Here is an 18,118-nt window from a genome sequence, read left to right as displayed (position 1 = left end):
GTGTGTGTGTGTGTGTGTGTGTGTGTGTGTGTGTGTGTGTGTGTGTGAGAGAGTGTGTGCCACACCATCCACAAGCCAGATTAATCAAAACCTGTGTCAAATCCAAAGGCTGATTTGCTACCTTGAAGGCCAGAGAAGCAGGATAAGGGAGAACTGTGTGGATTTCCAGGGCTAGCTCTCTCCTCCCCATTGCTAACTGCTTCTGATAGCCCAGCCAGCTGGCTAAAAGCTTTTTATGCACCTTCAGAGAAGTGTGTGTATGTGTGCATGTTACTTGGTGTGAATCAAAGGAGAGATATGTGCGGTTTGTCTGGTAGGTGAATGGGGCAGTGGAAACGTTGCCCTCCCCTGAGCGACAGAGGAGCTATGTCAGGGCCCTAACTCCCCCTGCTCTCTGCCAACGGCCCACCTTGGAGAAAAAGAACTCTCCCAGGCATACCCAAATTCCAGCCAAGATGAACATTCTGTGTGAGTGGGTCATTCTCCACGTCTATACTTCCAGCCCCAAGCCCACTATGGATGTGGAGCTCACACATTTCCCTGAAGGACCACAAGAAATGTAGAATGAGGAGCAGTTTGTCCCTTTTTGAGATCCCCCATCAAATGTTACTGATTCATGGCAGGGCTGTTGCCTTTAATGAAGCCTCTGGTGGGACTGAGTAAGCAGAACCCAGCTCTACTAGCCCCTTGATTTCATTCTGGGCTCAGAGGAGGTTGGGAAGAGAAGGGGTAGGAGGGAGGAAGGCCAGGGCTGAGGGGCTGGCTTTAGAGGAAACTGAATTCTCTGGAGAGAAAAAAAAAAAAAAAGCTGCTCTTTTCGCTCTCCCTGTGGGATTCTCTGCAGTCCCCACCCCCACAGCCCAACAGCTTCAGAGGCAGCTGGAGACTATGGCTGGCGCCACAGGGAAGTCCTGGCGTTGAGGGTCAGCTTGGAAAATATGTGAGTCGGGGAGAGAGGTTGGTGCTGGTACCCTAATGTGGCAGGTGAAAACTAGAGCTAGAAGAGGAAAGAGCAAAGAGTCAGCACCCACGTGAGCACAGAGCCAAGACAGCCTGCCTACCTCTAACAAGGCCATCCCAGGTTAGAGGACACTTAACAAGGTAGCCGTGCACATGAGGGGAAGAACTTTACCTGCTGAAGAAGACCCAACGTACCCCCGAGAGCTGTAGAAACTGCAGAATGAATTAAATTTGTTTTTACTGCTCATGAAGCAAGCCTGGTTTATTTTCCTAGGCAAGTGCCTTTTTAGAAGGCTAGTAAAATTCAAGGTTTAATACTTGAAGTCTCAGGACCTTAAATTTAGCCCATCTAGACCGATCGCCTCATTTAACAGGTAAGGAAACTGAGGCCCACTGTCTTGCCCATGGTTCTATGGATAGTACCAGGCTTTGAAATGAGATCCTCAGACTCCAAACCCAGTGGCCCTTTCAATATATCATCCCTCTCTTTCATGTCAAAAAGCAAATTCCTAAGTTGAGGAAAGAGCCTAGTAATTGTGGGTCCATTAATTAGGAATGGCCCGAGGAGAAGCAGCTGCAAAAATAGGCCTTTTGGATCTCTGAACAGTCAGTGAGGCTTCCCCAAGGGCCTTTAACCCAGGGCAAACCAAGTCATCGCGATAACCAAACTATGATCCCAAGGAAGGGCGATGAGGGGTTTGGCCAGCTAACACTTCCCTCCCCAAAGCCAAGTGCCCTTCACTCTTCCCCCAATTTCTAGGGTTATTGTGCTTCTGGGGGAAGCTGACCCTCACTACCTCTTCCCCATTTCTTGAAACTCTATCCCTCTTACCTGCTGGAGACTCATTTGCAGCATTCTCATCATCTGAGTCTGCAAAGACTTCAGCGAGTTCTTGGTCAGACATATCTGTCAGCTCCGTAAGGTCCAAGAGATCGAAATGGACCTCCAGTGAGGAGACGCTGCTCAGAGGTTCTGGGAGAGAGAAAGAGAGAGGAAACAGAGGTGGCAAAGCTCGTGGTACCCCCAGCCCGAATCTGATGCCTGCCCTGGCAAAGGCTCTGTCTCTGGGAACAGCATGAAAGAGCCCAGATTCAAGCTGATGTCCTTCCTCAGCCAAGGACTGAGCAGGCTGAAAACTTGACAGGGAGCCCAGGATGGGATCATGGGGAAACCCCATGGTCAGAATCCAGGACACCAGGCCTCATCCTCCTCCTTGATGGGCAAGATTATTACTTCAGAGAGCTAAGATTTTGTCAGCATCCATCCTCCCACCACTGATACAGAACACATGTCCCCTCCCCAACCCCCCTTATCATTTAGGGGAGTTGCTGGCACCAAAAAATTCATTATCCTGCAGCCAAGCTGGCCATAAGTTTCTCCAGATTTGGCTAGGTTGGTCTGGGCTCACAGATGGTGAGTCTGTCGCTATATCTGTCCTTGAAGCCTTTCTAACTTCAAGGCTGAAGGGCCTTTGGGAGCCTACGTATCCCCATTATAGTCTGCAAGGAGGTCTCTCCCTACCACAGCAGTGAGACAGCTGAAGAGGGTCTCCACGGAGGTGACCCTAGTGTTTTCTGGTAGCTCAGACCTTGGCTGAGGATGCCTGGCTGAGTTTTTACCATAGAGGCTGAATAAGGGCCCCAAAAGAACCACTCGTCCTGAGTCAGTCCTCAAGAACCAAACTTAGGTCTACTAGCTCTTAAACCAAGGCCAAATTTGCCACATCACCCACATCTTTTCAACACTCCCCGTGACATCATCAGCTTTGGAGTCATCCCAGGAGTCTACAATGTGCTAGGCCCCAAGACTGAGTCCAAGGAAGCCTTATGAGAACTGGCCAGGTAAGCAAGGACCATCCATACTCACGCCTTCTCTCGGTGACCTGTAGGAGCCCAGGAGCAGGGATGGGAATCCCTCCCTCCTCCTCCTCTCCCAGGGGGGTGCTGGACTCTTCCCCTGTGCCATGGCCTGGCACTACCAAAGCTGTCTGCGACGACTGGATTTCTTTAGTCAGTTCTGAAATCAAAGGCATTAGACGGAGAAGTGCCAAACCAGCGTTAAGCTCCCCAGACCCGAATCCTCATACAGCCAAAAAGACCCAAGGGGGGGAGTCTTGAAGAACTAGAACTAACACCTGGTGTCCTCTCTGAATAGGGCTAGAGGTAACTACAATGGCAATGATAATAATAATGATAATGATAATGACAATAATAGCAGCTAACATTTCTATAGCACTTTTAAGATTTACAAAGCATTTTGCATACGTTATTTGATTCTCACAACACCTGTGAGGTAAGTGCTGTTATTATCCCCATTTTACAGAAGTAGATAGCAAGTCTGAGAGTGGGAAGTGACTTGCCCAGCTGGGAAGTGTCCGAGTATCTCATGTCTTCCTGACTCCCCAAATCCAGCATTGTGCTCACGGCACCACCCAAATAGAGGCCTTAAGAGGCCCAGCGGATATAATCCAAGGTACATAATCCAAGCCTACTTCAGATGCTCCTTCTGGAGGTCACAAAGTCTTCAAAGAAATGTCTTTAATGGCATGGTTCCGCCTCTCCCTGCCGTTCTTTCCATTTCTCTTTTTCTCAGTATTCATGAAGTAAGTTGGCTGCTTCTTATCCAGTCTCCTCCCCTCATTTAAAAAAATGGGGCAATCCCTGAGGAGCCAAACAGGGCCCAGTTTATCATTACCATGAGATCTTAGGCAAGCCCTAAACATATGAGCCAGAAGAAGGTGGGCTAGCCAGGAAAGGCTTTGGGTGAGCCAAGGAAAGAGTAAGGCTCTAATAGTGCTTTAAAGAGAAGTTAAGAGTACCTGGGGGATAGGAGGCAGCTAGGGTGGTGCCAGACTTGGAATCAGGGGTATCTGAGTTCAGATCCTGCCTCAGTCACTTTACCTCTCTCGGCCTCAGTTCCCCCATGTGTAAAATGGAGATAACAGCATAGCATACAACAGCACAATAGTACCTGCCAGGGTAGTCAAAAGTGGTAAAATCTCTAAATCACTTTGCAAGCCTGAAAGGACCTACTCATAACCTACTTAAGTTATAGGTAATTCTCAATATACTGTAGTAACAAGGACCTAGTGGCTATCTTAGCTTCTGGCTAATCAATTCATCCAGGCAAAGACCCCTCCATAGGTTGCTTGGACATCTGGCCGCTAGCTTCCCAGGGTTTGGGAAGAGAGAAGCTGCCCCCTCCCCCAGCCCTCTGGAATCTGTATCCTCGGAGGCTCTTCCCAATGGGGCCATGCTCATTGACCCAGCCCAATGGGCTGGCGCTGCCCATACTTGCTAGACACAGTCCTCACATGCCCCTGGAGGACCACTGTTGCTGACTTCACCCTGAAGAAGGGCTCTCTGGAGACTGGTTTTGAGAATCCATGATGATACACAAGAAGTCAGTCTCTGCCTCCAACACAGCGCCCCAGGCCTCCCCCCGCCCCCCAACGATTTCTCTGCAGTCTGCTTTCAGTTGCCTTGGCAATGTCTGTCAATCTGAAGCTTCAGGGCAAACAACCCAGTTAGGTTTGGAAGGAAAATTAATGAGTAGGAGACGAGATGTGGGGGTGAACAAGTACCTAACTGACCACAGCCTCCTGCTTCGGGGAAAACCATGACAAGGCCTGTTCCAAGGTGACAAGAGGATACTGACGGGAAGTGTGGCATAGTGGCTAGAGGGCTGCTCTTGGATTCAGGAAGGACCAGGGTTCGAATTCTGCTCAGACACTGTATGATCCTGGGAAGTCACTCGATCTCAATTTCCTCTCATAACTTGGGGGTTATGATCACACCTACCCAGGGTCATTACGAGGATTCAATGAGATTAATGTACGTAAAGTGCTTTGCAATTCTTTTTAAAAATTATATGAATGTGAGGTTTATTAAATGTTAACCATTAATACTTAAGGGACTGATTGGAAAGGTGAGGAAAGAGGTAGATTTGGATTATACTTTTGCCCTCTCCCCCTAGAATGAGAGTCAGGCCTCAACGTGTGGGGCATATTTCACAGTTCGTGGTGGGAGGGGCAGGTGTCTCCACAGCATGGAGTTCGGTTCTCTTGTGATCAATCACAGAATCTCTGAATTGAGAAGGATCTCAAAGGTGACCTCATTCAACCTGTATCCAAACAGAAGTCTTCTCCCTGACACCTCTGCCCGAAGACCTCCCATGAGGGGCACTGCCTGGCCTCCCAAGGCTGCTTGTCCTTTTTCTGGACAGCTCCAATCCTTAGGAAGAGATTCCGAACATGAAGCCAAAATCTGCCCCTAGCTCAGCCCTCTGGACATAAGCAGAGTAAAGGTCGTGACAGCCTATGGCAGCCTTCTAATGCTGTAAGTCAGCTATCATATCCCATCCCTATGCACCTGCCCTCCCACTTAACATCCCTAGGTCCTTCAGCTAGGCTCCCCTCTGGGCTCCATACCTGACACTAGACTTTCTCTACCATGCCACAGAAGCCTCCTCACCTTAGAAGTTTCCTTCCTTCCTTCCATTCCCTTCCTTCTTTCCTTTCCCTTTCTTCCTTCCTTCCATTCTTCCTTCTTCCTTTCTTTACTTTCTCTTTCTTCCTTCCTTTCTTCCCTCCCTCCTTTCTTTCTTTCCTTCCTTCCTTTCTTTTCTTTCTCTTTCTTTACTTCCTTTTCTTTCTCTCTCTCTCCCTTTCTCTCCTCATTATAAGGGGTGACTCTTTGAGACCAGGGAGGAGAAGGGATACAGGAGGAAATCTAGACAATGTAGAAACAAAAGGTATTAATAGAGATCTATCTAATAAATAAAAAAGACACAAGCCAAGTGAATACTGTCTCAAAGTAGGAGCCCGTCCTCCCTGAGTATCCTTGTACCTACCCCTGTGTGAACAAAGAAGGCATAGGTATAAGTGAGTGCAGCCTGAAAGGGAGCTTTGCCTGGGTGGCCCGGCCAGCAGGACCCTTCCCAAGATAGCTCAGAGAAATCCCAAGGAGTCCAAGCTCCTCTCCCCTGAGCATGGAGTGAATGCTCAGCTGTCCTTAAGGATTTCAGCCCTCCTTCCCTCTCCATCCCACAGCTGCTGCACCATCAAGTAAAAGTAGGTTTTACAGAGGAATGCTGGCCACCCTACCATCCCAGCGAGGTTAACTTTGGCAGCTGGGCCACCTGGGGAGTCTGCCGCCAGCCACCAGGCCACTCTCCTCACCAGGAGGGCCTGGCCATGATGGAGGGGAGACTTCGGGGGGCCTGTTCCAGGTCCAGGGACACAAAGGCCATTTATGCTTTTGGAGGCTGTGGTGTTCCCTTGTGCAAGAAGGGTGATTTTCATTGTGTGAGCAGACATGGGAGCATGTGTGAGACATCGTGCACACACAGGCAAGTACATGTGTGTAAAAGCTTGCACCCTTCGGGGGGAGGGGATGGAGAATATTTTTAGCAGCTCCAAGCTGGTAAATAATTAAATACTCTGGGTGTGAACAGAGACCCATTATAAGCAGCTGCCAAATACACCCGTTCTGAAGGAGACAAATGCACATCTGGTGTTTCCCAGAAGAGTTTCCCCACCATCCTGGAACACCCCCAGGGCTGGCTCTCTGCAGCCAGACCAGCTAGCTAGGGTTACACAGCTGTCTCCTGAAGTGTCTCTTTGGTTTTCCTTAGCACGATCCTTAAATGGTCACCAGGTCCTTTAAAACCATCCCCTTTGGTAGAGTATGGGCTATAGACCACCAACAGGCCACACATTTGCCCAATAAGGCACATATTTGGACTGTGACCTTTCCAATGCCAGTCCTAACTCCCAAGGCCCCATAGCTAAGCCATGCACAGCCAATAAAATCAATACCAACTCCAATCTCCATGAGCAGCATGGAGGATCCGTCTGCCATGAGCACGGGGATGAGGACCCTGCTCTCTTGCCTCTTCTGAGCGAAGTGGATGTGTGAATCTCGGTACTATTGAATTAGGGAAATGGAGGAGAGAGGATGGATGTGGGGAGAGGCATCTTCTCATGGTTGGAGGCTATCTACCTCTCTCTCAGGATGAAGCCCTATTGCAAAAATTACCCATCTAGAGAAAGCCAAAAGATGCAGGGAAAAGGATGGAGGAGGGGTGGGGGGGGGTACAAGTGGGTCAGGAAGAGACAACAAAGCATGGTTAATCTTAATTAAGTCTAGGAAACCATTCCTTAGCAAGGTGGAAGTTGGGATGCAGGTTGGGGGCAGCAGACAGGAGAAGCAGTTTCTTCTTTGGCTCTCTCTAATCTCTTGGGTATTTTAGACTATGGGCTGCAGAAAGCTCGACAGTGTAGAGTTACCCCTAAACAGGCTGCACAGGCAACCAGCCAGGCAGGGACACCTTCCAGTGTGAAGGGCAGGGAGAGGCTGTTTTAGGTTTGATCCTGGGGTAAGCCAGGATGAGAACACAGCTTGAGAGGAGTGGTTTGTCCTCCTTCATCTATTAGGGTGCCCTCCCCATAGGTTAATAGGCTCATCCATCTGGAGCTGGAGGAATCATCTAGTACAAATCCTTCATTTTACAGATGAGGAAACTGAGGCCCAGGGAGGAAAGTGTGTGGCTCAAGGTCGTACAGGCAGTAAACATCAGAGACAGGATATCGACACGGATCCTTTGACTTTACAGTCAGTGTTACACCATAATGCCTCCCTTAACATTGTCATTACTGGAACTTAGGGTCTTCCTTTTCAGTTTGTTTCTCCAGCACCTAGCACATTGACAGGGACATGGTAAAAGCTTAATAAATGTTTGTTGACTGATTGGTTGGTTGACTGTTTGATTGGCTGACCAAAAATCACTATTCAGTAGACCCAGAGGCACATTCAGAATAGGTGGGAGCCCTAGGCCAACAGAAAAAAGGGTACCCCCCCCAGGAATCAATACAGTGCAATTTGTAGCGGAACAGGGAGCTTTGAAGCCTGAGGTAACTACCCTGTTTCCTCTTCTGACTAAAACCTATTGTTCAATTCACTCAATGGAAACTGCTCACTCCAAGATTACCAGTGAACTCTAGATTGCTCAATCTAATATCTAATGGCTTTTTCTCCATCTTCATCCTTCTTGACTTCCCTTTACCACTGGACACATTGATCTCATTTCTTGGGTTTTCCTGACACTGCTCTCTCTCTCTCTCTCTCTCTCTCTCTCTCTCTCTCTCTCTCTCTCTCTCTCCCCCTCCCGCCCTCTCTCTCCCCCCCCCTCTCTCCCCCTCTCTTTTTTTCCTCTCTCCACCTTCCTTCTCTTACTTTCTCTTCTCCTTTCTTTTTCTCTCCCTCTCCCTCTATCTCCTTCTTCTCTCCCCTCTCCTCTCTGTCTGTTCATCTCTGTCTCTCTGTCTCTGTCTCTCTCCCTTCCTTCTCTTACTTTCTCTTCTCCTTCCTTTCTCTCTCCCTCTCCCTCTATCTCCTCCCTCTCTTCTCTCTCCTCTCTGTCTGTCTCTATTTGTTTCTCTGCCTGTCTGTCTGTCTGTCTGTCCATTTCTGTCTCTCTCTCCCACCCCAACCTGGCCACTCCTTTTCAGTCTCCTTTGCTGGACATTTGGTCATGTCCCACCCCTAAACTGTGGGTATCCCTCAAGGTTTTTGCTGACTCTTCTTTTCTCTCTCTCTTGAAGAATTCAACTCCCATGGATTCAATTATCATAATCCTGCCATTGACCCCTAGGTCCATATATTCAATCCCACATCACCAACTGCCTATTAAACATTTCAAACTGGAGGTCCCATAGGCATCTCAAACTCCGGGTGTCTAAAACAGGACTTGACATTTCCCCCTGTCTCACCTTTCTTCCTCTCTTTCCTCTTTCAGTCAAGGGCACCACCATCCTTCCAGACACAAAAGGTCACAATCTCAGTATCACCCTCAACACCTCACTCTCATTCACTCCACATATCCAATCAGTTGTTAAGTCTCATTGATTCTGCCTCTACCATACCGCTCTCATCTGTTCCCTTTTTTCCCACCCCTTGGACCACCACCTAGTTCAAGCCCTCATGAACTCTTACTAACCTACTGCAATAGCCTTGTAAGTGGTCACCCCACTTTCAGTCCCTCCCCTCTCCAATCCATCCTTTCCAGTAGCTGCCAAACTGTTATTCCTAATGCACAAGTCTGACCAAGTACATCCACTCACTCGGAAAGCGTCAATGACTCTCTATTTCCTCTAGAATCAAATACAGACTCTTGTTTGGCATTGAAAACTCTTCAAAATCTGGCTCTAGCCTAAGTTTCTGAACTCATTTCACATAACTTGCCTTCACACACTCTTTGTTCCAACCAAACTGATATACATAGCGTTTCGTCCTACACAGAAGCCCTATCTCCACGACTTTGTCCAGGCTGTCCCCCATGCCTGGAATACTCTCTTTCCTCATTCCCACCTCTTGCCTTTCCTGATCCTGCATTCTCGGGCAGTTCTCCCCTTTCTTCCCAGCAGTGACCGCCAATTGCTTTGTCTATATTTTGCATTGACTTCTATATGTACACGTCATCTTCCCCCTTCCCTTCCTTTCCTTCCCTGTAGAATATAAGCTCTTTGAGGACAGGGGCTGTTTTGTTTTTGTCTGTCTTCCCATGCAAAAGAGCTGGTGCAGAATGGGCACTTAACGTGCTTACCAAATGAATTTACGGAAGGAAGCCCTTTCCATGTGATGAGCTCTGTGACAGGGAAGGGACACATAAACTGTGCTAAATAATCCCTGCCCTCAAGGAATGAGAGAGAAAATACAGCAGAATATACTTCGCCTCCCCCCCTAAAAAAACCAAACATAAATTAATTTTCCTGGCGCAAGTATCTAAGAGTCTAATGTCCTTGTCCCTAACAATTTTTTCCTTGTGGCAGGCAGCTTCCTGAAGGTCAGAGTCAGCCAGCTAACATGAAGGTTCTTTCTTTCTCCCCTTTCCCCTTGCCCATGACAGCTCTCACAGACTCCATGCCTCAAACCACAAACAGAGACATATTTTTCAAAGCACAGCATTGCCCAAGGATTGGGGCAGGGGGCCAGAGGGCGTGAAACTGACTCTGAGCCTGGACTTGTTCAAGGCCCTGATTACAAGGGATCCTGGCCTATACAGCACTGTTCCTTTCTTAGAAAGCGTCCATGCAATGTGCTCGACTCAGAGTCAGGTTGCCTGGGTTCAAATCCCAGCTCTGACTCCAGCTGGGTAACGGTAGGCAAGTCACTTAATTCAGTGAGTTTTCCTTTCTCCTCCTCTATGAAATCAAGAGAGTAATCCTTACGCTACCTGCCTCTTAGGAAGAAAGTGGTCATGGGACAGAGAAAGAAGCATTGACTGTAGAATAAAAGAACTCAAACCTGAGGAGGATCACAGGTTCTGGGTTCAAATATCACCAAGGATGCTCACCATCTGTGTGACCTTAAGCAAGTGCCTTAACCTCCCTGGGACTCAGGATTCTAATCTGTAAAATGAGAGGGTCGAACCCTCTCTGGGAGTTCCCTCCCAGCTCTCGATCTGTGATCCCAGACCCTAAAACACTACAGACATATTATAATATTATTATCTGATACTATTCAGACACTGTGTTTGCCATAACATAAGTGGCTAGTGTCCTGGGGATTCTTCAAACACTCCAACATAAGAAAATACTCATAAATGGGAGGGAGAGGGAGAGAGAGGAGGAAGGAGGGAGAGAGAGAAAGAGAGAGTGAGAGAGAGAGAGAGAGAGAGAGAGAGAGAGAGAGAGAGAGAGAGTGAGGGAAGGAGAGACAGAGACAGAGAGAGATAGATGAGGGAGAGGGAGAGAGACACACAGAGACAGAGACAGACAAAGAGAGATATGAAGGGGAGGGAGGGAGGGAGAGAGAGAGAGAGAGAGAGAGAGAGAGAGAGAGAGAGAGAGAGAGAGAGAGAATTTACTCATCCAGAGTCCTCTAGAAGTCAAGCCAGGCATGATTCCCTAGGGCTACACACTTGGTCAGGACCAGAGCAGCCTCTCGAAGGTAAGAGATGAAGGAAGCTGACACATCCTGTCCACTGTGGGACTTCACAGACTATCTTCCCTATCAGCACAGAAGACATCTTCTCCATTTTAGACGAGGTTGGCATGACATGAGAGGTCTCACCTTTTTGTGGTGAATGGAGAGAGAAGGCTTTCTATCTGGGCTACAGTGGAGTAGGGAGACGCTGAACAGGAAGCTCTTTCTTGCACCCCCCTGGTTATTTGCAGCCCCTTTGGCTGCCTCTCTGGAGCTCTACACACCATCAGTAAGGCTGGAACCAAGGCTCCCCCCGCCCAGCCCAACTCCTCATTAACACCCCACTCAGCCTCACCACCGGCACTTTGAGAGCAGCAGACACAAACCCTTTGAGAGAAGAGCTGGCTTCTCAGGGTTGGGTCTTGTTTTCGCCCACCCTCCCCAGTTAATGGGATAGAAGGGAAGTTAACCATGCAGGGAGGGACATCTGGAGAAAGTGATTCGGAGAAGATGGGAGCTGGGAGGTGACACCAGGACGGGATAGCAAAAGGGAGGAAGGAATTCAGGGTAGTGGAACAAAAGCAGAAATGGTGCCTGAGCCACTGGGAAATCGGCCCTAATGCGATAATAAGCACCAAGTTCCAGTGGGGGAGGGAGCTGGGAAACGGAAGTGTTGGGGAAGGAAGCCCCAGGTTGACCAGGCCTCCTTCCCACTTCAAACTGGAGGCTCATTCCAAAAGCCCCCTCTTCCCTGGCACAGGAATGTAGAATACACTAACACAATAAACTATAATTAGTGGCTACTGTGTGCTCAGCACTTCACCAGGGACTGGGAGAGATACAAAGTTCAGAAAAGACAAGGTCCCAGTCTTACAGACTAATAGGGGCACTTTGTCTCATAGGCTGAACCGAGAGAGTTGATTGGTTATCAGGGATTCAGGGTCAACCATGGTGAAAGTTCCTCCTCCCTTTTGCCAGGACTGGGCTGGGAAACCCAGCTAGATAAGCAGGGAAACAAAACTCTTCCTGTCTGACAAGTCTGAGGTTTCTTTGAATTGAATAGCTTTCCCTGAGGCTTCCCTGCCTCATTAATCTGAGCTCCCCCACCACCCTCCAGCTCCAGGACCCAGGAGTTGGCTTTCTGGAGGACCAGACACACAAATGCTCTGTCTTAGATGTGAAGCTTTTGGCAAAAGAAAGATCTTTCAATATCAAACAGGGTCTTGCATTAGTGGTAGGGTCATATTGGCGATCATAAGTTTAGAGCGGCAAAGAATTCAGAGGTCATCTAACCCAAGTCCCTCATCTTACTGAAGAAGAAACTGAGGCCCAGAGAAGTAAAAGGATTTTCCCAGGGTCACACAGGTATCAGGTGGTAGAGTCAGGACTTGAAACCAGAAACTCTGAATTCAGATTCATCACTCTTTCCAATGTTGGGGAGAGCCAAAATAGTTTCGGTCAATGTCATAGCATCCCTGGAAAGGGCCCTGATCCCCAAGTTGCCCAATCACCATTCTCTTCGTCCTTTGGCAGAAATAAGGTCATAAGACTTCCTCCTGCCCTGCCTGGATGTTCTGTGCTGTCACCAAGAAACCATTCCCAAGCAATATTTTTCAGCCACAAAACCTTATTCCTGTAGTCCATGGCCGGCTGGCTGTAAAGAGGCAAGTGTATGAGCAAAGTATGCAAAGACTTTTCTGAGTCCTGCCCCAGGCACGTCTAGCCCATAGCAAAATTTAGCTTTTTTCCTGGAGCGGGGAGTGAAATTAACCAAGTTCAAGGACAGCACTAAATGAGTAGAGTTGTCAACCTGGTTGCTCAACCATTTTGCTGATTCCGGAGACATTTAAGTCAGAGGCCCATCTCCTACGTAGGAAGAAGCAAGCAGCTACCCTTCTAAATCCAGCACAATCACCCACCCTCCGGTCTATGCAAATAGAAGAAGGAAGAGTTGTGTTTCATGGACCAGAATGCCACACTGGGCATACCTGAACGTTGGGCTCTGTGTTGACAAAAATGCTTTCCATCCCCAACTGTCCTCAACCTCTGGGCAGGAGGATGGGTAGCAGATGGATTTCACCAGAGGATTGATTTCTGATAGGAACGTATTAGTTACATTTGTGCCCGTGATGCTGACCTATTTTCTGTGTCCTTTGTGCTGGGGTGGAGGGGGCCAGGGGCCAGCTGGGTTGGCCATTTAGGAACATCACAGGTTTGCTAAGAGGGAGATGGTCATGAGAGTGAACTTCAGACTCGTTTCCTAGGGGGTGGTGAGGAAAGGACCATTAGAGGTGAAGACGGAAGAAGGACTTTCTGAGCTGCTAGGTGAACAGCATTACAGACAGAAGGAGAGCCAAGGCCAAGGGCTCTGACTCCCTCTCCTACATTCAGGCTAACAGGCACCCTCACTAACACCTTCAGCCTCTCAACTCTTGCTGCCCTTATGCTGATTCTCATTTCATCTGTTCATTCATTTCTTCTTGTCTTTCCAATTAGACTAAAAGCTCCCTGAGAGCAAAAACAGTAGCCTATAGTACCAAGGTCAGTACCAAGTATGGGCACAGAACTGAGGCTCCATACCTGCTTCACAGGTTCATGGTATTTAGGCAACAGCCAATGAACATTGATTGAGTTCTTATTAGGAGTAAGGCACTTCAATAGAAGGGACCTTAAAGATCATCTGGTCCTAGTACAGATGAGGAAACTGAGGCCTAGAAAAGTGGGGTGACTTGCCCAGGATAGATTCCAACCCAGGCCTTCTGATTGCTGATCCAGTGACTTTCTATTTCACCATGATGCCTGTTGGTTGATTGACTTTTCCTTAATTCCCTTACCTTTCCCTGCCCTCCACTTTAAAGATGGCACCCTTCCCACCTCTCCACTTTTGCTGATGTTCTCATCTGAAATGTGCCCCCTTGTCCTCTCCACCTTCCCAACTTTGACCCTTCCTTTAAGAAATTAGTGACAGTTCCCTCTATGTGCAAAGCTCTCCTTGACTACTCCAAGACACGATGACCCTTCTGAATTCTTAAAGCACCCATAGCACAAAATCTAGAGCTTAAGTCTCTGCTGCTTCCATTTTCTAGTTTTTTTTTTTTCATGTGTTCACAAACATTTATAAAGCATCTACTACATGGAAGGTGCTGTGCTAGGCACTGGAAATACAAAGATGGGGGGGGCAGGGAATGACCCAGTCCTGCCTTCAGGGAGTTTATAGTGTAATGGAGAGGTTATGATGGGTTCACAAATTAGTAGACAGGGCAGAATGTGATAAGGGCAAAGGAGAGATCCAGACAAAATGCGCTAAAGAAACTTGAGGAAGGAGAGATCACTTTCTTTGCCGCCCAGCTAGGCTTTGTTGAGGCAGAGGCCATGCCTTCTACCTCCTTGTAACCCCTACAATGCCTAGAGAACAGTAGGCATTTATCAAATCCCTTGTTGGTTTGACGTATGGGGGGTCAACTGTAATTAGACCATAGGGTGTCCAGCTGGCTGCTGAAAAGTCCTTCTTGCCATCACTTGGAAAGGTGCCAACAGTCTCAAACCCAACCTTTGCCCTGGTAGTAATCTGGAGCCATGAGCGAGTGGGGGGTGATGAAGAGCCTTTTAAGACTGGCCTTGCTCTTTCTTTGACTACTGCTCTCCAGTCTAAATGGCCTCTTCCTGGCAACGTGATCCTGGCAGTCATCTTTGGGGTTCAAGTGGTGCAGAGGATAGGGTTGGACTTGAGAGAACTGCCTCGGATGCTAACTGTGTGACCCTGGCTGAGTCACTACACCTCAGCCTCAGTTTCCTCATCTGTAAAAAAGGGGGATGATAACGGCACCTAATTCACAGGGTTGTTGTGAGGATCAAATGAGATAACATAAGTGAAGTGCTTTATAAGCCTTAGAGTGCTGTATAAATGCTAGCTGTTGTTATGATGAAGCATGGACTTGAAGCATTAGAGAAAGGCGTAAGGGGAACTGGGAATTTTGACTCATGGCCACACTCCAGTAACCATCTCTCTCCCACTCCTCCCCCCCTTGGGCTCTACAGAAAGCTACTTTTCAGTGATATTCCAGGCACAGGCACACCCAGGGCCACCGAGAAGGTGAAAAGGATTTCTAATCATAGCCTCTCTCCATCACCTCCAGCTATCTGGGGAGGGCCAGCATCTTCCCAAAGATAGTGCTTCACCTTTTACCTGTGGAGCCATCCAGACCTGAATCCAAGCTTCTCAAAGTGAAAGACTAAACACTCTACGGAACTGAGGCTAAGGGTTCCTAGACCTACCTAAATTAGAGGGCTCATTTGAAGTCACAGAAGCTTCCATCCTTCCACCCACCCACTTCAGAACATGCCAGTGGACTGCCTAATATTACAAGAGCAGCCAAAGTTAGGTTGGGGGTGGGGGAAGGGCACATGGATGCCGTTAAGCTACCGGGGTCTGAAATAGTTGATAAATGCTAAGTTTGGGAAGGAAGATGGGTTAAGCTTTTGTGTGAGGAGCATTCTTCTGTGACACCCTGACTTCTCTTCTCAGAAGGCCAGATGGGTGAGAGTGGTCAGGCTATTCTCCTTTGGCCTCACTGTAGGAGCTGCAGGGCTTTTTTCCTGGGACTTCAGGCCCCTGAGCCCCACCCTGTGCACATGCAGCTCCCCTAGGAAAGCAGCATTCACCCTTGAGACGTGCTTGATCCTACAAGTTTCCCCACATGTTTCGAAAGCCCAAATGCATGCAGGCTCCTGGTATTGTAGGTCCAACCAGGGCCTCTCCCCTCAGCTTCTGAGTCTCTTGCCAGCCTGTCAATATGGTTTCTAAGCAGCTAATGTGCTCCAGAGCTGGCTTCATTTCCCTCACCCTCTCCTCTTCCCCAGGGCTTCTTGCTCTGCTCTGTCAGGTTGAAAATAAAACAGCAGAGCAGGGAAGGGAGCCTGTCAATTTTGGCAGCTTTGCCCAGCAGACCTTGAAGGTCCCTGACATCGAAGTGGTCTTTCTTGTAAGGGTCTCTCGTCCAGCCCAGCCAAGCTCTCACCTGCCCAGCCTTCCCCATACTGAGCACCAGACAGCCATCAAAGATTTGCTTTAGCTTATGGATTCCATAAAGAACACCCCAGAGATGGGGAAAAGGTCCCCAACTACACAGACTACAGGCACTGGGTACCAGGTAGGCCTGGGGTATCAAGATCACTGCTCTGCCCTGCATTTAGCCCTGAAATTCTGCCTAGGTTTTGCCCCCTCACGGCAAGAGGTTGGCAGAGTCCCTGGAAGTTACAGAAACAGCAGGACTGATCAGGGCCTCAGATTCCCTAGTCCAAAGTGACTGTCTGGAAAGCACCATCACTGTCTCATGTCCTGAGGTCCAGCTGGGCTGCCATAGTTAGAGACAGGTTAATTTCACAACTAGGGGTCTTTGGGGTATGATTCAGTGACGGCATGACAAGGAAGCTCGGGGCAGACATACTTAGAGGCAAATGGCATTGTCCTTGGAAACTGGGTAGGGTGGCCAGCCTACTCGCCTCTGACCACTTTTCCCAGATACATCTCCCCCCACCCACCAAGGGCTGGAAAACTCAAGCTACCTGGTATGGGAGACCCGGTTCTGACTCGTCTGAAGGATGGGTGGGTCACAAGCCTCTGCTCCCCTGCGTGGGAATGAATGAATGCAGAGGAAGGGCAATCGACTGCCTGGAGAAAATCAGTGGGGGGGTAAGAAACCCCTTCCTCGGACCATCGGGGAGGGATGAGGGGCTGGCCACCTTGCTCCGGCCCCACCGAACTTCCGGCTTTGGGATCCCTGCAGCACAGCCGCTGGTTCCGTACGAGTTGCCTCGCAAAGGCAGAACTTTTGGAAGCTGCGGGTGATACCTCAGGCAGGGAACCCCGAGCCGGAGCCGTTTCCCTTCAGAGCATCAGGGCCGCTGCTCCGCGGCGGCACCCAAGCAGGCATCCGCGGCAAAGAGTGCAGGAGCCCGGCGCACTCACCTAGAATGCCGGCCCCGTCTTGAGCCTCCATTCGGCCGGCCGGTGTGGGTCTCGGTTCCGCCCCTCGGCTCTAACTCAGCGGCAGGAGGAGGGCAGGGCGGCGGCGGCGGCGGCTTCAGCCTCCTCCCTCGAGCGGCCGGCCCCAGCCTCCGCGTCCCTGCAGCAGGCAGCGACTGCGCCAGCAGCAGGAGCGCACATCGCCGTGCCAAGGGAGACGGTGCGCGGCGGGCAGATCACTCGCCGGCTCCTCCGCGGCAAAGTAAGCATCGCATTGCAAATGAGCTAGGCGGGGTGTGGGCAGAGGGAGCCAGAGCGAGGGAGAGAGACACTGCGGAGAGCAGAAGAGAGGGAGGAGAGGAGAGGAGAGGCGCCGGGAGGGAGAGAAAGTGAGAGAGGGACGGGGGTGTGCGTGTGTGGGTCTGGGTGCGCGCGCGCGGGCGCGTGTCTGGGTGCGCGCGGGAGAAAGCCACGCGGGCAGGCTGCCCGGGGGGAGGGCGGAGGGGATCGCAGACGAGTGCCGGGGCCCCACGCCTTGTTGCTAGGACGAGTGTAACCCGTTCCCCCGAGGGAGGCGAGAGAGAGCGCGCTCGGCCCCTGGAGACAGGTGGCGGCTGGATATGGAGAGGCCCGGAGCGCTGGCCCCGTTGCCCTGGCCCCGTTGCCCTCCTCTACGCAGGCGAGCCCTAAAGAGACCAAGCAGGCTATAGAGCTGATGTGTGCCCAAGCCGCACAGGCAGGCTGGCTCTCTGCAGCGGGCCCCTCGGACCCTAAGACTGTGGGGTGCTTCTCATCCATTCTGCAGCCCCCACCTACCTTTGTAGTTTTCCCAGGGCCACTTTCACAGCTCCCAACTCCTAGCTGGGTTCATTCCCTTCTGGCTTCCCCTTATAATCCTTGTCTCCTCTCCTCCCTATCCCCTTTCACCGTAGTTTCTTTATTTTTGTATATAGAATGCAGTTCTGTGGCCAGCTTGGACGGTCCAGACAACTCTTGGGTGGCAGCAGATCGTGGAGGACAAGTGGAAGAGTACTGCTGTCCCGATGATCTGTTTGGGCCCATGCCTCAGGCTGCACTGGCAGAGGTTGCTGAGAGAAAAGAAGGATGAGGAGGCAGAGGGCAAGGGCCAGGCAGAATTGGAGCAGGAGATGGGAGCACAAGATCTGTTAGGAGTGCTGCCTCCCTCCCTGCGCCAGCACCTACTTAGAGCCCAGAACTATGGGCTCTGGCTCTGCTACCTCTGGTGCCAGTCACCCAGTTGTAGCA

The 18,118-nt window shown here is 49.9% G+C and overlaps 1 protein-coding gene across 2 annotated transcripts in view; it reads right to left on the bottom strand.

The window, feature by feature from the left end:
• The window catches only part of DBNDD1 (dysbindin domain containing 1), a 20,583-nt gene extending 3,659 nt beyond the window's left edge, over positions 1 to 16,924 (bottom strand). Inside the window, exons 1-4 of one of the 2 annotated variants that reach the window (XM_027847600.1) lie at positions 16,856 to 16,924; positions 2,828 to 2,977; positions 1,793 to 1,933; positions 1,133 to 1,173 (exon numbers count right to left, since the gene is read on the bottom strand). In XM_027847600.1, the coding sequence (XP_027703401.1) occupies positions 1,133 to 1,173; positions 1,793 to 1,933; positions 2,828 to 2,977; positions 16,856 to 16,886 (363 nt within the window). In that variant the 5' untranslated portion in view covers positions 16,887 to 16,924. The remainder of the gene's footprint in view (positions 1 to 1,132; positions 1,174 to 1,792; positions 1,934 to 2,827; positions 2,978 to 16,855) is intronic. The other variant, XM_027847601.1, reaches the window with a different exon arrangement.
• Between the last annotated feature and the right edge of the window lie 1,194 nt (positions 16,925 to 18,118).

The sequence above is a fragment of the Vombatus ursinus genome, unplaced genomic scaffold (genome assembly GCF_900497805.2).
Source record: "Vombatus ursinus unplaced genomic scaffold, bare-nosed wombat genome assembly UNPS02005286.1, whole genome shotgun sequence".
NCBI classification, from domain to species: domain Eukaryota; kingdom Metazoa; phylum Chordata; class Mammalia; order Diprotodontia; family Vombatidae; genus Vombatus; species Vombatus ursinus.
This window is presented reverse-complemented; position numbering and strand designations above follow the sequence as displayed.